This window comes from Mastomys coucha, unplaced genomic scaffold, assembly GCF_008632895.1.
Source record: "Mastomys coucha isolate ucsf_1 unplaced genomic scaffold, UCSF_Mcou_1 pScaffold5, whole genome shotgun sequence".
Classification (NCBI taxonomy): domain Eukaryota; kingdom Metazoa; phylum Chordata; class Mammalia; order Rodentia; family Muridae; genus Mastomys; species Mastomys coucha.
In genome coordinates this window covers 38,350,275-38,373,063 of record NW_022196911.1, presented here as the reverse complement: position 1 = coordinate 38,373,063, position 22,789 = coordinate 38,350,275, and the positions used below count along the sequence as shown (strand labels likewise).

The following is a 22,789-nucleotide window of genomic DNA, read 5'->3' as shown; positions in this document are numbered from 1 at the left end:
TTTTAAACTTTAGCGATGATAAAATGTTGGCTACTTCATGAAAAAATTAAAATTTCTGAGAGAAATCTGAAGTTCAGCTTCACAATTCTTTCCTGCAATAACAGGAAGCTCCTTGCCTCCATGTGTGCACTGCATGTAGCTTGTGTGGGACTTCTGCCTTTCCTCCAGACTCTGAAGTGCAAGACTCCCCTACTAATGGAAAAAGATTGTAGAGCTTGAAAAAAAATGCTCCCTTACCACAAAACAAAATTTATAAGCCAGGGAGGTAAAATGATCACTCCCACATTACATATGTCACAGCAGAGGCCATTTTGCTTCTCTATGGCTGACCCGGGACCTGAGTCCATGTTATTTACCCTCTGGCTTATTGTTCCTTTATTCTACCACCTCACCTCTGGAAAACAATCTGAAGGCTCCAGTGAACTTGACTGATTTAGAGGCTTTATGGAAACACACCTCTGGGTATATCTGTGTGTACGTTTCTAGAAAGGTTTAGCAGAGGAGGGAAGAGCCACCTTTACTGTGGGCTGGGGTCCTGGGCTACGCAGAGAAAGTGAGCTGAGAACCAGTAGTCATCTCTCTCTGCTTTCTGAGCATGGGAGCAGTGTGTCAGGCTCCATGATAGGCTATCTTCAAACTGTAAGCTGAAACAAAGCCCTCCATCCTTAAGTTGATTTTGCCAGGAATTTCTTCACAGAAACTAATATGTTTGCAGTATGCAAACTTAGGGGAGACTGGAAATTTTAAGAAATTGCCCAAGAGCTCAAACCTTGGTAGAAGAGCCACAACTGGTGTGAGGAGGCAGATGAGGTAGAACGTGGGGTCTGCGAGCTGCCTTTCCATCACCCAGTAGGGATTGGTGGGGCTGTTGCAAGTGACACAAGTGGCATTGTATATTAGGGAGACCACGAAGTACATCAAGAAGCTGCCGAGGAGGACGAGGCCATGAAGGACAGTCTGTGGAGGGGAGAAGAAAGATGCTGTTGGAGGTTATAAAGTTAGGTTGTAGAGCAGCAAATGAACACGGCTTAGTTAAACTTTGTTTTAAACCATTTTGAAGAGGCATACACACATCTCTTGGTAAATGGCCTGCCTGTCTTTATTCTTGAGCTTAAAATTTCAGGGTTCCCCACTTTTAGGAAAGTTTTGTACACGTTTACACACCCACGTTTATGGATGAATTCTTACTTCATCATCTATAGGAATCTCTCTTGCTTATGGTTTGAATGTTTGTACCTGCTTCCCAATCTATATAATGAAGCTCTAGTTCTCAATTGATAGTATTTGAATATGGGGCTTTTAGAGGTATTTTAGAAGCCCCCCCATTAATGGACTTGGTGCTCTCATAAGAAGAGACAATGAAGGCAGCTGTCTACAACCTGGGATGAAGAATTTCCCCCTGATAATTCCTGGACCAGGGTGCTGACTTTGCACTTTTAACCTCAAGAATGGTAATGCATAACTTTTTTTCCTGTTTAAGCTCCATTATCTACAGCATTTGTAATGAGCCCCAGGCAGACTTAAAATAACTCTGCATTTTCTTTCACTCAATATCTACTTGAGAGCCATGTGTACACAGATGTTATATTTCTAGCTTGTTCATTTTAACTATAGAAGCTTCTTGATTCATGACAGAGTTAAGCCTTTTAAACCTCTTGTAAGTAGAAACTAGCTCCTGCTACAAATGCCTCTGACTATACCTGACCCTGAGCACCCCAGCCTAGCAGTGTAGCACAGAGAATGGGTTGTTTGTCATTGTGATTATAAGGCTGAGTGGAACCTGCTGGCTTAGCTCTGCAGCTGCCTTGGGAGAATTTCCCACACATGCTGCCAGCTCACGAAAAGATCTGAGTTCAACATTTGAAGTACAGCTTTTAACCCACATGTATCGTGTTGGTACCACCATAAAATAAAACAAAAACAGAGATGTAAGCTTAACTATTGCTAAGATGGAAATGCATGTGTTTGATTGTACAAGCATACCACTGGGAATTTTACCATTGATATACATTTAGACTTTTGGTATGTATGTATGTATGTATGTATGTATGTATATATGTATGCATATACACACAAACATGTACATATACACACATATACAATATATATACACACATATATATATACATATATATATATATAAAATTAAAAACAGTGCTGCAGCAAACATTTTTGTATGCTTCCTTATACATGTGTAAGATTACTTGTTTATTACTGTTATTTGTAGGGTACATCCTTAGGAGTAAAATTCTTTCATAGCCTGTGGATACTTTAATCACTCTCTAGAGCAGTGGTTCTTAACCTTCCAAATGCTGCGACCCTTTAATACAGTTTCTTATGCTGTGGTGACATCACAACCATATGATTATTTTAGTTGCTACTTCATACCTATAACTTTGCTACTCTTATGAATCATAATGTAAAATATCTATGTTTTCCAATGGTCTTAGGTGACCCCTGTGGAAGGGTCATTCAATCTCTAAAGGGGTCATGATCCACGTGGACTGCCTGTGGTCATGTGGCTTCAGAATCACTCTAGGCATGGAATAAGTATAACTGTCGTTTGGATGTAGGTGTTCCTTCAAGGCTCATAGGGTGGTACCTAAGGCCCTTACATGTAACCAGAGGAGGTAGGATGTTTTGGGGAAGCAATTGGGTCATAAGAGCCCTGGGCAAAGAATGGATTTATAAAAGAGGCTGGAGGGAGAACATTCTGCCATTATAATATAGGAACATAGTATCAGTTTTGGCTCCATCCCCCAAAAGGAAGCCATCTTGGAAATGGAGGAGTTAGACAGTAGTCCCTCCCAACTTCCTGTCCTTAGTGCTAGTTGTCTGTGACTTCATCTTGGACTTCCAGCCTTCCAGAAACCTGAAAGTCCTACTATTTACAAAGTTTGTTTGTAAACAGATATTTTGTTAGAGTAGCATAAGTAGTCTAAGACAAATCTCTTTTCTAATTTTTCTAGTCCATGAAAAAAAAAAAACCCAGTAGAAATGGTATGTTGTTTGGTCAAACTTACTTTATAATCCTCTGGAGCTGGTGTTTTGGGGGACAAGATTTAATTTGTTTTATTTGTTGAATTGATCTTGACTATGGTTTAGTAACCTTTAAGCTTGAACACCACCATCACCATTACCACCATCATCATCATCGTCATTCCTACTGTGGTGTTTGTGATGCCCCCACCCTCATACTCCAGGCATCTTGTTCAAGCATAGTTTCACTGGAGTTCTGTGGAACTCACATTTGTCCACAGACTGATTTTTTTTTTTTTTTGACCTACCGGCAGCCACTCTCTTAAAGAAAACCCTATGCCATGGTTTTTTTAGTTGCTCAGCAAGAGATTATTGTTAATCATAATTTTATTTTTTACTTTATGTGTTGTTTAGTAATTAAGCTGAAGTTAAAAATACTAAAAATTAAGGATTACTATGGAAAATGCACGGTTAAATATTTCCATTTTCTTTGCTAAATCACTTACTTATTGTTTTTGAGTATTCTTGAAAAATTAAGTGCATATTTTTAAAGTGAATGATAAACCTCATAGTTTATTTGAAAATGCCATTAATTCCAAGAAACAAAATAAATAAGGATTAATTATATCCATTAATGGGCCATGCACACACAGAACTACTTCAGTTACTTCCCCTCAGGTCTTTGATTAGAATTAAGCCTCTGTTTTTGAGCAGCTTTTGCTTTGATTTCACTAACGACTGGTCCTCTGGGCAAGCTCCAGTAGGAATTACATTGAAACAGCCTCTAATCACTAACAGATTTTTGAGACAATCTATGTGTCTTCTTTGGTCTTGTGCAGTTTTACTATTCACATTTGAGTGGTGTATTCCAGATCTATTTTGACTAATTTTAATTCTGAATGTTTTGTTCTTCAAATATTGCTTATTCACCCCCTTTCCCCTTCTCATCACTCCGTGACTCTCTCTCTGTGGACACTGAGCTATTGTTCTCCAACCACCGTTTCATAACTTTTCGTTTTCATAACTTTTTATTTCTGTGTGTTATTCTAGATGAGATTTCAATTTTACTTCCAAATTTGGTAATTTTCTCTGCCTTTCTGTTTCTCTGTGTCTGTCTGTCTCTCCCTCCCTCCCTTCCTCCCTTCCTCCCTCCCTTCTTTTCTCCCTCCCTCCTTCCATCCATGCACCCTCCCCTTCCTCCCTTTCTTTTCCCATGCTGTCTGATCTAGAATGGGTTCCACAGATTGCACCTTTAATTTCAATGCTCTTTTTTTTTCTTTTTTCATTTTGGTCAGCTTTAAAAGTTTCTCGAGCTTTGCTCAGTTCCTAATAGCAAAGTCATGTCTTTGACTCTTACAACACCACTAACTGTTTTCTGATGTAACTATACCCCAGGAGCTTCCCAATACCATATTTTCCATAGCATATTTTGTAGGGTAAACATAATTGGACTAGCAAGAAATGAAGCTCTAGATTTTTCTCTACTCTAAAAGATCTAGACTCTCCTTTGGCATGTCTGTGTCCTATCTCCTAGAAAGCTGAACCTGATCTCTTCACTGTGTTGTTGCCTCTTCTGGTACTGATGGCCCATATAGAAACCTACCATGCACTTATACCAAAGGAGGCACAGATAGGCTTATAACTTTGTTCTGTTGTCACTGGCACACATTAGAGAACAAGATTTCCACAATGAGACCGCTCAGACCCAAAGTTTTTCTTGGTGCCTCTTATAAAGCCTGTGATGGTGGTAGGGGCGGGAAAAGTTTCATTGTACGATGTCAGCATGCGTTGAGCCTACTAAGGAGCATTTTAGAGTTTTTAGTATGTGTGCTTTCAGAAGCAGCCATTTCCACATGAATACGGGTAGATCTTTTCCCACTGTGATTTCCATACACCAATAAATCTTAGGGCTATATTGTTAGCAAAGGGGCTAAAAGCTCAAGGATCAGAGTGCCAGGGCTGAAAACTCACTTCTCCTTTGAGCAGCGTGGAGCCAGTTTTTTAAGCTTGTTACACCTGTTACTAAATCTGTAAAATGGGAATATAAAAAAGAATCTTACACCAAGAACATAATGACTTTACATAAGGTAATGTATGTGAATCATGCTGATTAATACTGGGCATATGATTTTGAGCCCTTTAGAGTTATTGATTAGGGAAACTCTCTCTCTCTCTCTCTCTCTGTCTGTCTGTCTCTCTCTCTCTCTCTCTCTCTTTCTCTCTAAGCTAGAGGTTGATTTTGGTATCTGCTTTTCCTCAAACTCCATCTTATCTTTTGGGAAAGGGTCTTTTGTTGAACATGAGGACCACTGATTCTGTTAGACTGGCTTGCCAATCATCTGCTGCAAAGATCTTCCTATCTTCATTTTTTTTGGCACTGGGATTACAGGTACACACCACCATATCTGGCTTTAATGTGGGTATTGTATATCAAACTCAGGCCCTCACCTAACTGAGTCACCTGCTTACCCTGTCTTTTATGATTTAAGATACGGAAATATGTTATCTGCAAATGCTTGCTACGTGGTAAATAAGTTAAATGGGCAATAGTCCTGTGTACACAGCCTCAGCTGAACTCAGGCTAGCCTTTCCTAGTTCTGCAATGCTCCTGAATTTTTCATCAGTATCTCTCTGGTTTTGCAACTGTCTCATTGCTTTATGTTTGTTAGTGTTGTCAGCATTGCTGGATACTGAGGCCAACAATGCCAGTTCCACTGCTTTACAAGGGCACAGTGAGAAGCTAATCAATTTATTGAGCTAGATCAACTATATATAGTAAAAAAAAAAAAAAATCTCAGAAATTTGAGTGTAGTCAATGAGCAAGAATATGAGTTTTAAGCTAAACGGCCTGTGGGGTTCTTACCCATGTCTTCATTTCCATTGCCTGGTGCAGGAGGATGGTGGTGAGGGAGATGGTGTTGATTGGTGTTCCAAAAGTAAAGACATCTATGTCTGAACCTCGGTAGGTCTAAGGAGGACAAATAAACGGACACTGTCATGTAGGCATATTAGGGCATGCACAGATTTAAGGCTATGTATTCAATACAGTGAAGCCAGGGATCAAGGGAGGGGAAGGAACATGGTGAAGAGAGAGGAGAAAAGATGGGGTTAACTCAAGGAACTGAAAGGTAAGAAATGAGTAGATGCTATTAAATTGCTTTGCTATTAAACATGTTTGCTTTGGTCAAAGATGAAAACCATGATGGAAGGGTGCACAAAGGCTTTCTTGTGCACTTCCCAGATGTGGCATAATTGCCGAGGGCATACGTGTTTATCTTCAAGGAATTTGTGGTCTTTTAGGCAGGGCAGGTGGTAGTATACTTTAAGAGGATGAGATAGTACTGTAAGAACTAGACACCCTGGCTTTACCAGCTGAGACTGGAGTATGATAAAAGAAAACAGATAGTTTAGACAGGGCAAGTCTAGGCAGGAGTGGCCAGTGTAATGTCTTTTGTGAACATGACATGAACCTAGACATATCTGGGAAGAGAGAATCATAATTGAGAAAATGCCTCCATAAGACTGACCTTTAGGCAAGTCTGTAGGGTATTATCTTGATTAACATTTGATGTGGGAGGATGCTACTCCTGGGCAGGTGGTACCAGGTGCTATAAGAAAGCAAGCTGATCAAGCAATGAGGAGCAAGCCAGTGAGCAGCATTCCTCTGTGGCCTTAGCTTCAGTTCATGCCTTTAGGTTTCTGCCTCGAGTTTCTGTCCGACTTCCCTCAGTGATGGACTGTGATGTAGAACTGTCAAGCTGAAAAAAACCCTTTCTTCTTCAAGTCACTTTTGGTCATGGTGTTTTATCACAGCAATAGGAACCTTAACTAAAATAAATAGTTTCAGCTCTAGGGGAGGAACTATAGAGGCTAAGAAGCATAGGATGGATCTTGCCCAAAGGTGCCTCCTTCCTTTGGGAGGCTGGGCACCTTCATAGTTATTTTAGAAGGCAGGGGAATTACAGACATGCTATAATTTCATGGTGATAGTATAGAGCACAGGCATGCACAGAGAGGGGGCCACCACAGTAAGGTGAGAGAGCAGAGGAAGCCAGACAACATGATCCCTGACAATACAATCCCATATCTAAGCAGGGACATGAACCAACTCCGAACTGTTTCCTACAAGGGATAATAACCCAGTGTAATGACAATATTTGTTTTTTTCAAGAGCTATCAGAAATGAATTGTTACATAAATTGTTCTGTCTTCTCAAACATTTTGGGTTGGATGTACTCAGCTAGTAGTTTGCAGTCTCTGCCATGAAGTACGTAAAAAAGACACTACTAGTTTCCCATGTAACTTGTATGCCTAGGATGAGGCTATATCACTTACCAGGTAAGGGATAAAGAAACAGATGAGACTCTGGTAGAACGCGTCAGCCATGGAAACCCAGAACGTTGGCAGGTTGTAGCACTGCAGGTAAGAACACATCAATAACTCAGCATGTGCGTAAGCCTCTGGGCTTTGCAAGTGTCTTCCTTGTGTGTGGCTGGGTTTGACAATATGATGTTTTGCATACCTGTCATCTTAGCTACAAACACATAAAGTTCTAGCTCTGCCACATACGTATAATTTTGTGGAAATTATGAAACTTCTCTGAGAACTTCTTTATTTTCCTACAAAATATAGAGTTCAGGGGCACTAAATACAGCTGTGTTTTGGTATCTAGGAAGTGCTGTCAATGCCATAGTCAATGCCATACATTAGTTCTGTCACTAGTACTGCTATTCTGAAGTCACTAAGAACTGTTTGTGATGGAGAGGTTATTCATAGACAAGGATCAATGTTCCTAAAAGTAAGAGATCAACTTTTTTAGAGACAATATTTCTCATTTTGTACCTGCTCTTCTCCCTTCTTGATTATATATATATATATATATATATATATATATATATATATACACATATATGTATATATGTGTATATATATATACATATATGTGTATATATATACATGTATGTATATATGTGTGTGTGTGTATGATATATACTCAAGGACTACATTATGTAGCCAGTATGGCTATAGGGAGGGTAAAATGAGAAGAGCCTGAGACGAGCTGTGCCCTCTCCCCTTCTTTATCTTGGCTGCTTGGGCAGCTGTATTGTTCCTCTCTGTCTTTAAGTTAGGACTCAGTCTGATTCTTTGGCTGTCTGAAAAAATAATCACTGGCTCTAAGACACCACCTTTGCTCCTTTTCACAAGAGGTGCCAAGGCATGAACTGGACTCTCAGGTGTTTCAAAGCTCTTTCCTTACAACTCCCTTGGAGGCAGCCAATGTTGTGCCCATCTCTTCTGTGTAGCTTCCTTGCCTTGGCTAGTCTCATTACTTGGGTTATGTCATTCAGAGCTTCAGTATGACCTTTATAGAAACCTACATGATGACTTCCCATGCCTTTTGAAGTTTACTTGATTAAACTAGTTCTAGGCTCTGTATAATCTTGAGGTCTAGTTCTGCCTTCCTCAGAGCAGTCACTCTTTGCCTTACTAATGAGGAGAAAACTAGCTGTTAGTCATAGGAATCCCAGGAGCAATGGTTTGGTCATAATTTGAGTGTTTCTCCAAGGGCTTGCATGTTGGAAGCTTGGTCCTCAGTGTGGTCATATTTAAGACATGTTGCCTAGTAAGAAGTGGTTCAGTCACTGAAGGAAGGTGCTTTTTGGATTAATGTTGGTTTACAGAGTGAGTTAGTTCACATGAGAATGTGTTGTTAAAACTATCCTGACCTTCGGAATCTCACTAGCTTCCTGTCAAACCATGTGATCTCCCCTTCTCACGAGCTCCCACCATGATGCTGATGTTGTGATGGAGCCGAGGAAGCCCTCACCTAGAAGGCTGAGCAGACAGAGCTGTCTGATCTTGGACTTTTAGCATCAAAACTATGAGCTAAGTAAAAATCTTTTGTAGTATTATCCAGACCTTGGTGTTTTGTTAGAGGAACAGAAAATGGACTTGTAACTGGTCTTGGAGGTTTTAATTGCTGTGTTTCACAGCCTAGAGGGGTGGGATCTTATCATATGTACTCCACAATTTAGCAATTTATCTGTGGCAGTTGATGTGATATAATTACGATGCTACTAAAATAATGTTATTATCTAACATTCTTAGTAGCAAGTTTGAAACAGGCCAGTCACCCAAAGTCACACAGGAGGTAAGTGACAGATTTGTGGCTAAGCAGTAGACTTCCTGACTGGCAGCACAATTCTTTTTCTCTGACATGCAGGGAACAGTCAGATCAGAGGTCATGCAGAGGTCAGAGAGAATCTGAAGTTATGTCCCCATGCCTTCTGGAGTTCCTCACCTCAGAGTTCTGGCCACTCTTGTATAACTCAGGCAATGCTAGGAGTGTTTCTGCAGAGACGTCTTTATCGAGGATTCCGAAGATGATGGGTGGCAAAGACGTGAAGAAGAGATTGAAGAATATCATTTGCCAATAATCAATCATGGTGGAGCCAGAGAAACCACAGAAGAACTGGTACCAGAAGAGCAGGTTGACGTAGCACTGTAGGCAGGGAACATGGCTTTGTGAGTGAGGGACCTGCATGTCCTGTGATGGACTATAACAGTTAAGAGCACAGGTTTGGGAAGTAGAGAGGCCAGATTTTACATGCCTGGGTGTATCAATTACTAGCTCTGTGACCTTGGGCAAGCTATGTCATCTCTCTGAACATCATTTTATCATCTATCATGGCACATGATATGCAAACAGTATCCCAGTGGTAATAGAAGGTGGGAAGGGATGATAGAAAGCTGGGCTGTGGACTTGCAGGCAAGATGGAAGATTACAGGTTGTCTCCTTGTGAGTCTGTAAAGGAAAGAGTAAAAGCAAGGAAAGGGAGACTTCATCCTAAAGACTGAGAAAAAGCTTAGGAAATCCATGACAGGAGTGAAAGAAATCAAGATGCAGGGCACAGGCGAAGCAGGTGACACAGCCTGGTGAAGGGAGGAGACACCACTTCTAGAAGGTAAGACAGACGTAAGCTACAAGTTATCCTCCAAGACACTCCCACAACATTCATGAGAGTCAAACCCAGTGGATTTTGGTGAGACAGAAAATTCCTCCAGCAGATGGGTTAGGAGTAGAAATAAATCTCTTTTTGCCACACTGCAACTAGGAGGGAAACAGCTGAACATCATATTGAGAGTGAATTTCATGTTAAAGACTGAGTTATATATCCTTGGGGTCCTGAGTTTAGGGAATATCCAAAGACCATGGACCATGGAAATTTAGCTTGCCTTCATGGGGAGGGGGGAGCCAACAGGGGTTTGTTCTTGTTGTTTTTGTTTGTTTGTTTGTTTGTTTGTTTGTTCCTGGAAGGGGAAATTGGGAAAAGAAAAATCATATGACATATAAATAAAGAAAATATCTAATAAAAAAAAATTAGCTTGCCTTAAGGCTTGGGTGAAAGAAGGCTCAGATGCTGTGCAGGGGGCTAGATCAGGGGGATGAACATGAAGAGAGGGAAATTCTCACCCACTCAGAATTACCCTTTGGTTTGATGATAACTGAGTGTGAGTCAGGGGTTAGATCAAATTCTGAAACCACCTGTTTTGTAGAACGACAATCTTTCAGGTTCCAAAAATATGAAAGTAGGTCCTCTGTGTTCTAGTTGCTCCTCAATAAATCTGGGAGACCCTGCCTTCCACAGCTAAAACAGACACCCCAGGATGGCATAGCATGCCTATCCCATATCATGCAAACCTAAATGTGGCTAGAAGATACCCCGATATGCAAGGAAGAGCTTTCCCTCTGAAGAAAGCTCTGGAGAACATCAGATACTTGTCCAACAGGACAGGCAAGAGGTCACAGTTTAACTGGCCCCCTTTACACAGGGCCCCTTTATACAAACTTGAGGTTCCCAGTTTGAAGTCCTAGAAAGAAGCTACCCTAATATTCACCACTTTTTTTATATATTTAGCACAGGTTTTTAATTTACTGTATTGTTTTAATTTATATAAATCTATTTTTTTAAAGATTTATTTATTGTATGGATATGAGTACACTGTAGCTGTTTTCAGATGCACCGGAAGAGAACATCGGATCCCATGACAGAGGGCAATCTGATTCCATTGAGTAAGAAGTAACAGGTAGTTGTGAAATGCTTTGTGTAGGTGCTGAGAACTGAACTCAAGACCTCTGGAAGAGAAGCAGTGCTCTAACCACCGAGCCATCTCTCTAGTGCCCTAACTGTCTAATTTTTGACAAAGCTGTCAAAACTGTGCACTGGAGAAAAGGTAGTCTCTTTAATAAATGGTGCTAAGAATACTGTATATCCACATGTATAAGAATGAAACTAGATTCATATCTGTCATCTTGTGTGGAAGTAAATTACAAGTAGGTCAAAGACCTTAATGTAAAAGCTGAAACTTTGAAATGTTTGTGAAAGAAAACATGATATAGGCCCAGGAAAGGATTTTATGACTAGGACTTTGGTGGTTCAGGCAATAATCCTCTAAATTGAGAAAGAGAATTAGGCGGGTGTTAAGAAGCTGCTGCACAGCAAAGCTTCTTAGAAAGCATCACCACGGTGAAAACACTGTCTGTGTAATGTAAAAAGAAAGACTGCCAACTGTGCATCAGAAGTGGGATTCACACTCGGGCTACACAGGTTAACTGTAACATTAACCACCTATAACCATCTAACCAATAAATGGGCTAATTAATCAACTAGATTATTCTCAAAATAAATACAAATTGCTAATATTTGAAAAAGTGTTCACTATCCTTAGCTATCAGGAAAGTGCAAATTTAAGCTGATGTTAGCAAGAAAGTAAATGACCTCGATCAATCCATTGGAGGATGGTGTCGGAGGAACCCTTGTTCACAAAGGAAGGGAACAGAACTTGGGCTGTTACTATGAAAATTTCTGCAGAGGGTCCTTCCTCCAAAACTGAAGCTAGAACTGTTACGTGGTTCATCTTTGATATATAACTCAAAGACTCAAAGTCCAAGCATGCATTGCTGTGTTCATAGTTGTACCATGCACAATGGTCAGGGAAGGGAATCAGATGAATGGGTAAGGAAAATGTGGTGTGTATCTATAGGTAACTACACATCTGTGTTCTTAGCTTATAAAGATAGAAAGGATCATGGGGGATATTTCAAAGGGGTTAGGAGATAGAGTTATGTAATATATATAATAAGAAGAGGGGATCATTGAGAGAACAGGGGAGTCAGCTGGAGGGTGGAGGAGGCATGGTTGAGGGGAATGAATAGGAACAGAGGATAATGACAATGCAGGAAGAGGTCCTGAGGAAGCCTATTACTGCAGATGCAAACTGAAAACACAAATTAATAGAAGTTAGTCCATGAGCGGGAAACCTAAGGGGAAGGCGACCTCATGAGGGTTACCACGTGATACCTTCCTGATGACCTTATAACTCAGAAAGGTGAGTAGTTATAAGGCTTAAATATGCCATTTTTTTTTTAAAACAGCAACTTAGTACAGAGGCCTGGCTGGCCTGGAATTCACTATGTAGACCAGGCTTGCCTCAAACTCCGAGATCTGTCTGCCCCTGTTTTTCAAATGCTGGGATTAAACATGTATGCCAGCATACCAGGTTTTACTTTTGTCTTGACAACACTTTTTCTGTCTAAGATCCTCTTACCAGGAGTGTGCTGGATTCCTACTGTCAACCATATTGTAAAATGGTTTGAAGTACAGATCCAGCCTCAGGGAACTGAGAAGTTCAAGACCCAAGGCATAAGGGTAGGGGCTTCTTGCTGACATCAGCTTAAATTTGCATTTCCCTGATAGCTCAGGATTGTGAACACTTCTCAAATATTAGCAGTTTGTATTTGAGAATAATCTAGTTGGTTAATTAGCCTGTTTATTGGTTAGAGGTAGTTATAGGTAGTTAATATTACAGTTATCTGTGTAGCCTGACTGTGAATCTCATTTCTGATGCACAGAACTTACTCAGTAGATTTGTACCAAACTAGCACCCTCATTTACCAATTGCTCGTTTATTATTTTTTAAAAGACATGGTCTTCGTAGGACTTTGAACCCTCAGTCTTCCAAATACTATCAAATGTTGGGATTAAGTGCTACCATATCTGACTAGGTCAATGTTATTTGGGAAAGGCTATTTATTATCATAATTAATAATAAGACTTGAATACTATCATTAGTTCTAACACTAATTACATTATGTGTGAGATATACCAGATTAGTGTCTAGTACATTTGAAGTGCAGTACGCATTACTATTAGTTTTAACCACAGGTGAAGTTATCATTAATATCATCAAATGCATGTTATTAATAAATATATATATTATAGCAATGATATTTCTAGCTCCAGTCTAAAAATGAGGCTCCAAGATACTCAGCTGCCCTTTATCCTGGTTGAGAGCTAGAAACAAGCACCTGAAATTTCAAAGTTCTTTCTCTTTAGTCACTCTGGGCCTTTCCTGGTCCTTCATCCTATCTTTGAGTTACATAGTAAGATTCATCTAGACACCCGCAGCCAACAAAGCAGATATTATTTGTTGCGTAGTCTTTATCAGAATAAGACTGTCATCTCAGTATGGACAGAGCATCTCCTCAGGTTAGAGAAATTTTCTTCCTGGCTCAGTCCACACCCAGTGTCCACTGTCTAGCATGCTGCCTAGCACACAGCAGACATTCAACAGTTATTTGAATAGATGAAGTAAATCTTTGTTTTGTTCTGATATACATCTCGAAAATTTAACATCACAGAGTATATCTTTCCCCTAGAGGCTGGTTTTCATTTCCCGTCTAGTCTTTGCATCTCACAGGGAGCACACTGAACCCTGTGACAGCGGGGCTGAGATCGGGTGCCCATTCTTCCTCCCTAGATGCTCCATTACAGTAATTAATTCATTGTTCAAATTTCAGAGCAGGCAGGTTTTTAATCCCCTCTGGAATTGGTTTCCGATGTGGAAGTCATAGTTGCCCACCCTCTAATTACAGCTGGGAGATAATACAGCATCAGTATTTCAGTTTTGAGCTTGGCAACATGCTAGAAATAAATATCACTTGAGCTTTGAGAGCGTGGCTGGCTGGAGAGGTTTTCTTTCTGTTTCACAAATTTAATGCAGAGAAGAGGCTGTGCTGATTCAAAAGAATGATTCATTGGATGCAAAAGAAGAACCTAAACAGGGTGTTCTGAATTCTAAGTAAACTGTCTTTCATTCTCGGAGTGAGCTTCAAGTCAAGGGGAGTGACTAGTTTGCATAGACTGTGCTGAGAGAGCATCACCCTCCAGCTGATTAAATTTACCTAATTTTTGTTGTGTGTGTGTGTTTTTTACATATGAATATGCATTGGACTTTGGACAGGGAAGTTAATTTCTGAACAAGGAAGACTGTGTCAGAGCCTAAAACCATGGAGTAAAATGATAATCATTTCATAGGCTACTATACTTGTATTTCATCACCCCAGTGTTAATCATCCATCTTCCTTAAGCGAAAAGGAATCAATTCTATTTTCACCAAAGATCCTTGAAGTAGGTGTTGGAACCTCAGTCTCATGTCCCATCCCTTAGTCCAACTATTCTTCGAGGTCTTCTTATACTCACTGTTAAACACAAACTTTTAAAAGAAAAGCCTTTGTTACAACCTTTAATGCCTCAGCTGGTGTTTGCTATGGGGCCTTGCTTGGGGTACTTTGGGGTCTTATCAGGAGAGAAACTAACTTTTACTTAGGATACACAGCATATCATAGGCCACAGATCCATGATAAATGGATCAACCAACCACAGACTGAAACCTCCAGAAGAATTAGCCCAAACAATCCTCTGCTCCTTTATAGGCTGATTATCCTAGGTATTGTGCTACCCTGATGAAGAGCTGACCAATCAGAGCACTCACGTGAAAGGAACTATTGCCACCTGCACTATGTAGATAGAAAAACATAATTTTGGAGACCTTCACAAATATGGGAATCTGGGTTGGGGCTGAATGTATATGACTCCAGGATCCACATTCATAAGCGTTCATGCCGCTCCTATGTGCTAGGTGCTTTCTGCACAGCATTACCACAACTCTTATGACAACATTCCAGCAACCAATAGCTGCCACCTTTCCTGTCTTAAGATTAAAGAGGAATCTATGGTCTACGGAGAAATGAACAGTGTTGCCCACAGTTGGACAGTTAGTGGGATCCCAAATCTAGGTCAGCCTGACTGATTTCCTTGTGCAGAAATGCTTCATCCAGTATTTAGAGGAGACAGAGCTCTTGCAAGGCTGTATGGGAAGTTACACTGGGGATACCCACCACATTCTTGTAGAAGTAATACACTACCATCCTGGCCAGGCGCGAGTAACACCAGTGACCATGCACAAGCAATAGCTTCTTGAGGTGGCTGAAGCGGGCAATGGCAAAGTCGCTGGACATGACAGCCTAAAAGAGCAGAGACATTGGTTTTCAACTTACAACCATCGATACCTCCCAAGAAACTCTCTTGAGAACAATGCTTTATTCTAGGTCTATAGCAGTCATGGCCTGCCTGATCCCTTGTCATGCACTCACTCTTAGGTGGCTCCTTCTTTTTTGGAAGCTGAAAGTTTACTAGAATCTAAGAAGGGGAAGCGAGAAGGGCCAGAACTCTATGTGGCCCTTGTTTCCATCCATTTAACCAGTATGAATTTATTAAGGCCCAGTGACAGTTTCTGTTCTAGCAATGAAAGAGAACTGAATTTGCCAGGTGATTCTCAGACCTCTGAGTAAGTACTCTTGCATGCTTCTCGAGTAGACCATTGGCATAATGTACAGATGACACCATTTACATGGCGTTGAGATGGGCATTCTGTCACTGGGGTCATGTATAATAAGATGCAGAGGTCTCTTAAGAATATGAGGTTTAGATGTGTTTGTTAGGACTCTTGAAATACTTTCAGATTATGTCAACTCCTCGAGCCTCAGTTTTACTATCTGAAAAAAAAGATTGACAGTCTATAATATATAATTATTATTGAAATTCCATGTGGCAACATATAAAGCATACGACACTGCTGGCATATGGTTAGGAGCTGAAGGGTGATGGAGAGCTAAGGCTGCTGCTCTCATTCTCAGCAACAAATTGAAGTAGTATGTTCTCTGGTGGTGAGACTATGAGCATTGATGGTTCAGAAAACAGGGTCTGATTTAATGGGAAAGAATAGCATCCCGCTTTAGTATGCTTATTCCAAATTGAAGTTTTAGAGGGTTAGGTACACTATGAAAATGTACCAATTAGCTTATGATGTAATAAAATATATTCAAATATCCTTATGTCTGTCACTCCTTAGAAAAGTCACGAGAAGGATATGTGGAGTCAGAGAAAGGTTTATATATGCTGTATAGCCTTAGACTATTGCTACCATTGCTTTTTGTAGAAGCCACATAGCCTCAATGTCCATCTGTTTTTAAAGGAGTGAGTGATAGGATTTTGGTGAAGGAGGACACAGAGGCATGGGAGACCCCCAACAGTCAGTTCATAATTCTGTGAAGCTCAAAGGAAGGTTTTTTCAGCCCTGTGGGATATTCTTCAAATCTATAGTAAGGATAAAGGAGAGCAGACAAGAAGAAAGAGGAGATAAAGGGCACAGTACCTGCATGCCTTCCTGCCCAGATATTCCAATGCCAATGTCAGCAGCTTGAATCATGCTTACGTCATTGGCTCCATCCCCTGAAAGAAAAGAGGCCATCGAGTGTCTTTATACCTGGTCCAACCGCTCAGTGATGAGAAGGCTCAGAGTGGCCCATTTGTACAGATAAATCCTTTCAACATTTCCTTAAATAGGATATCACTTTTACCATATTTGGACTGAAAGTTTCCTTGTTCTTCAACTATGGATAAGAAACCTCACTTTATTTTAAATCTTTCAATGATTACTACTTACTTACTGACTTTTTACTCCATCAATAATGATCACAAGTGTCATGAATGGTCCTTTTCAATGTACAGAAAGGCCTTTGCAAATCTTAGAATAGATTTTGCTGGAGAGTAAATTGAGACTCTGACCAATTTTTAGACTTGGTGAGGGCTGTCCATCTGGGGAAGGCATGCAGTAGTACCAGAACTTGGGTCTTTCTGTTCTGACTCTGGGTTGTAAGGGATTTGATATAATATGTCTCCTGAAAGGCTTGTGTATTTAGGGCTGGTCCCCAGTTGGTGCATCCACCCACTGAGAAGTGATTATGTTATAAGGGCTCTGATTTTATGAGTGGAGCAATCCAGTCATGGATTTATAATTTGATGGCCTTCTTGGGAGCTGGTGGGAAATGGGCCCTGGCTGAAGGAAGGAGGTGACTTGGGACATGCCTTTGAAGAGTGTCTTCTCTCAGGCACCTTCCTGTCTCTCTGTTTTGATTGCCATGAGGTGGCACTTCTGTTCCATCATACTCCCTCCACCATGACGTGTATGTGTGTGTGTGTGTGTGTTAGAGCTAGAACAAATGCTAAGTGAGATTCTACAATGAGGTCACATCTGTAGATCATCTTCCCTGAGATCCTGTCTCACACTTCAGGAGGACATAGTGTAGCCAGAACTGAAACTGTCCAAACCATGAGTAAAATAAACAGTCACTCACTTGAAGCTGTTCAGGTCAGATATTTTATCACAATGACAAAGAGGTAACTGAAAGAAGGCCTAAGGGCCTTCTCTATTTTAGTTTGACTTGAACCAACTATCATATCAAGATAACTAGAATTCGGGGATAGCCAGCTCATCAGAGACTATGAGTAAGACCCAAAGGTATGGATGACAATCCGTTTCTGTATAAATATAGAAAAAAAATGAAATTTATTCACTGAATTTTTTGGCTGAGATATAGTAGTCACATTGAATAAATTAAGATTTCATGAAACTGGAGGTAAGGCCATGAAAATAACACCCAGACACAAACACAGACACACACAGACACACACACACAGACACACACAGACATATATACAGACACACACATACAGACACATACACACAGACACATACACAGACACACACACAGACATATACACAGATACACATATACACGCAGATACTCACAGACATATACAGAGACATACACAGACACATACACACACACAGACACATACACACATACAGACACATACACAGACACACACAGAGACACACATACAGACACACAGAGACACATACAGATACAGAGACACACAGACACACAGACACACAGACACACACACACACACACACACACACACACACATACACACACACACACACTTGGACACCCTACCTCTGATACCAAGACTATTGAATAGAGTGTTCTCTGATGTAGTAAAAACCTCTGTATCTACAATACAGAAATAGTTACCATTTTATATGTGGCTGGTGAAGTTCTATTTAATTCAAGAAGCCACATACAGTTCTATATGGTGAGAGCATCTTACAGAGCCCAAGTCTCCCTAGTGCTTTATCTTGCAAAGTAAACTCTAAAGGATTAGATAAATATTTTAGGCTTTGTAAGCTACAAAGCAAAGTAAAATAATTGTTGCTGAAAGGCTGGTAGTATTAAGCTTTATGTTTAAAAATACAAAAATCATTATAAGCTTCCACACAAAAATATATAGTAGGCTAGAGTCAGCCTGTGGGCTGTTTTGGTAACCTCTGTTAGAAATGGTGTTTACTGTATTCTCCTTCAGAACCTACTGATTTTCCCTAGTAGCTTCTCAAATGTAAGCTGTAATTAAGTTTACATTGTTTATCATAGAGAATAATGGAATTGGAGAGGAGAGAGAATAATTCTTCCCCAATTATTTGACAACAAGTATATGGAGCTTTAAAATGTTATCACTAATATTGTACTCCAGAAATTTATATAATTTATGTGCCAATTAAAAATGTAGTAGTTGTCTTTCTTGGTAGACCTTGTTATTATAATAGTGATTCTGTTCTCGATAGCACAGCAGTCCACAATTTTAATCCTCTCAAAGGCAGAATAACCCTAAGCTTTAACTTCTGTTGGCACATCAGGAGAAGCAGAGGTGTGGAATCATGCTATTTCTTGCCCTGTTGGTTTTGTTTCTGTTGCTACGGGAGTGAAGCCAATCTCTAACCTCAGAGAGGATGTGCTGGGCTATTGCCTATTGTGTATCCGAATTACAGAAGAGGATAGTTCACAGGATTGAAGTAGCGATTTAGTTGCTAAGGATCTGTTTCTTTCACTTATTTTCCTCCAAGATCCAATCTTATATATCCCAGACTGACCTAGACCTCTCCATGTAGGTGAGGATAACTTTGAATTTTGGGCCTTACTGCTTCTTTCTCCCAAGTGTCCAGATTATAGGCAAATGTCACTGTGTGTGGTTCTCCTAGTTTTTAAATTCAGTTTTTATATTGCATATGGAGACTAGGAAAAAGAATATAATATTTTCCAGATCTCGAAAACAGGAGAGAAGAAAAAAAGAGAGGCTAGAACCATCTGTAGAGATGACTCTAAGTAGAATAGCTTAGTTACCTTTATCTCTGTATGTCTGAAACCATGGACAGTGTATACTCTATAGGCTATGTTTGTGTGTGTGTGTGTGTGTGTGTGTGTGTGTATATATATATATATACACATATATATGTACATATATATGTATATATACATATATAAGTTCAATTCATAAATTATATCCAATAAAAGATTAACAATAACTAATAATATAATATTATAGCAAATTAAAACAATATATCATAATAGTTATTTAAACTCATGAATGTTGATTTCTATAATTATCTACTCTTAGGCCCAAAGGCAACTAAAATGGCAGAAAGTGAGACTAAGTTATTGTATGTGAGTTGAGAGATTGGGCGGGGGAGTGGCTACATCTAGTACAGGTATGGAATGTTCTCATCATGAGATCAAATAGTGAATGAAACAGATCCTGTCCTTGTAAGCTTATGGGTAGTAGGTATGATAGGGAATGGAAATTCCCCCAAAAGGCCAAGATATAGATGGAGATGGAATGTTTTACAGGGCATTTTGTACTCTGTAAGGCTTGAAGAGATTGGGGGTGAGGAGGAAGGACCATAGAGATTGGCAAGTAATTTAATTTAATTTGGACAGACTATGAAGATAAGGAATGATAAGGCCATGATAGGAAACACTATCAGTAAGTTAGTGGAGACTAGATCATGAGGATTCTTATAAACTAGGCTTGTTGTTCCTGGGAGGTACTCAGCGGGAAATTTTTATTTCTGTGCTTGATATGATTAGTCCTTGATCTTCTGACCAATTTATCATCAACCAACGAGAGTAGATTAAGAATATGTTTTGTGATGGCCTTGGATGTAGAGGCTAGCATACAAAATTAAAAGAGATCATCTAAAGATTTGAAATACCTCTACCAGCCTTCTATACCTAGAAGAATAACAAATTTACAGATACCCCAGGTGTTACCCTGGATAAAAGAATTTTGGGAGGGTACTGGATAATGTCTCTGAGTGGTGCTATCTTGCTTGTCTATTTCTGGTAGAAATATCTTTTAAAACTGTATTCATGTTTTGAGTTCAAGGCCCTTGTTTGGCAGTGACTTCCATCTAAGATCTGATTTTTATTTAGCTACCTGGCTAGTCCTCAGAGTTTTGATCATTGCTCTAATCTAGTGGCCCCTGTTTCATCTCCTAACAGTGACATCTTTACTGCAATTTTTATCAATGACAATGAACCTCTGCCTACTCATGTCGGTTTTCACAGCTGACCCAGGTCAGGTCAATCCTGCCCAGATACCACCCACATCCCAGCACGATGGGTACCTATGGAAAGAGTCATGACGCTCAGCTTGTCTCGCACCAGCTTGACAATCATACTCTTCTGCAGTGGGGTGGAGCGGCAACACAGGACAGACCGACAGTACTGAGTCAACTCCAGGAACTTATTTTCCAGCTTTCCCTGGAAAATTGCATTCAGTGTCTTCCCATCAATGACCAGTCCAATTTCAGGAGCCATAGCTCCTGAGTTAACAGATGGCATGTTAGATGGGATGCGGTACCCACAGAGTTTTCTGGCTGGCTGCTGCGGTTCATGAAATCTCTTTACATCTTCCAATGCACAATTGAGGATGGACTCACAGGTTTCCTGCAGAGTGTCATATAATAAAGTATTAGTAAGCAGCAACCTTGAATGTTAGAACTGTACCTTTATTTTTAGTAAGATATTATAAAGCTCTATTATATAAGTTATTCAGGAATTTTCCCTCTAAGTCCTTTGCATATTTCTTTGCAGTATTTGAAGCAGCATTAAACCATACTAATTTTTGAGACATTAGTGGCCAGAATAGGAGAAGGTGATTAGAAGTAGAAGTGGCTGTTGCAAGATGGCAACTGAGTTGGGAACGGGTATAAGATAAAAATCAGCACTAGTATGTTGGTAGATAGTGACAACATTTCTTGCTGTTATATGAGCTATTTTCTGTCTCTTACAGGCCTAACCAGTTCCCTGTTGTGCCTTTACACATTGTTGTAGGTATCCCTGGTCTTGGTTTAGAGGTGAGAAAATTGAAACAATGAAGAACTTAGCACTTTACCCAATGTCAGCCAAACAGTAGTGAGGCAGGAGCCTTACTTCTGCAAACATGACTTCCTAACTTGGAAAGAAATCCACTACTCTGGGTAGATCTACTGGTCTATTCCACAGAGGTCTTAAGAACTGCGCTATGCAGTGTTTTTCATGTTGATCTGAACTGAGCATGAATATGAAATTCTTACTGGTTCGAAGAGTCTTCTCTGTGATTCCTTTTTCTGCTTCTTTGAGATGGTCTTTTGATATAGTCTGGGTTGGCCTTGAACTAGTGACATTAATGTTCGCCTTCTCAAGTGATTAAAGATCTACCACTTTCATGTTAGTTTTATGATTTTCTATAAATGATACTATTTTGAAATTCAGTGAGAACATTGTTTTCAGTCAGCAAATATTTTCTAACACTTTGAATTATATCAGTGATAAAATCAAATCATAATACTAATTGTTCTGATGTCTCTTCAACTTGTGTAAACATTACCTTTTAATAAAGCTTGAGAATATAGAAGATAATAGTATAAATAACTTCAATAGCATGCTGTACTCATATGAACTGTATTTTCCATGTAAGTATGGCATGCATGCATTTCTGTATGGATGTTTGCACATGTGTTGGTGAATGTTTAGAAGTGTGTGCCTATGTCCTGTGCATGTGGAGGCCTGAGGGGATGTTGGGTGCTTGCCTTGAACTTTCTCCACTTTACCAAGGCAAGGTCTCTTCTCACTAAACCTAGAACTTGTCAATTTGGCTAGTCTATCTAGCCAGCTGGCCCTGGGGATTCCTTATCTTAGCCTTCTGAGTTCTGGGATTACAGGCATGCCCCATGCCCACTTGACATGCAAGTTTTGGGGATCTGAACTCTGGTCCTATGCTTGTGCTATAAGTACTTTTTTTCTTTGCACAATGCCCTGAGCTTATCAAGTTCTTTTATCTATGGTAAGGGATGATATTTCTTTATTGGTCAAAATGCTAAAAATCCATTCTAAAAGTAAAGTATTATTCAAATGAGTTAGTTTGAATAAAAGTATTAAGAGAAATGGTTGAGGTGATATGTGGATTTGGGTAGATTCCGCAAAGGTACTCCTTCAGTGACAGAACTGGGGCAGATCGATCTATTGTCTAACAATCATTGGAGTAATTCCTGGAGCAGCTACAGCTCATTTTCCTGAATCTTCCCTTAGGAGATGCTAAATTGCTTGTTGCAGACAGTAGGACTTGCAGGAGCCTGGAGGGGCCACCAGAACTGGTTCTGGAGTATAAAGTTTTACCAGAGCATTTATTTAAGAAAGATAATGGGGTGGTTCTTGATGGACATTGGGCTTGGTTCCAGTTACATA

At 39.9% G+C, this 22,789-nt stretch overlaps 1 protein-coding gene across 12 annotated transcripts in view; it reads right to left on the bottom strand.

Annotated features, from left to right (window-relative positions):
* Atp10b (ATPase phospholipid transporting 10B (putative)) overlaps nucleotides 1-22,789 on the bottom strand; it is a 318,086-nt gene that overhangs the window by 7,222 nt on the left and 288,075 nt on the right. For all 12 annotated transcript variants that reach the window (XM_031351453.1, XM_031351452.1, XM_031351454.1 and 9 more), the window contains 7 exons: nucleotides 20,689-21,010; nucleotides 16,537-16,613; nucleotides 15,221-15,346; nucleotides 9,281-9,481; nucleotides 7,315-7,395; nucleotides 5,843-5,947; nucleotides 770-957 (listed from right to left, as the gene is read on the bottom strand). In XM_031351453.1, coding sequence (XP_031207313.1) covers nucleotides 770-957; nucleotides 5,843-5,947; nucleotides 7,315-7,395; nucleotides 9,281-9,481; nucleotides 15,221-15,346; nucleotides 16,537-16,613; nucleotides 20,689-21,010 — 1,100 coding nt within the window. The remainder of the gene's footprint in view (nucleotides 1-769; nucleotides 958-5,842; nucleotides 5,948-7,314; nucleotides 7,396-9,280; nucleotides 9,482-15,220; nucleotides 15,347-16,536; nucleotides 16,614-20,688; nucleotides 21,011-22,789) is intronic.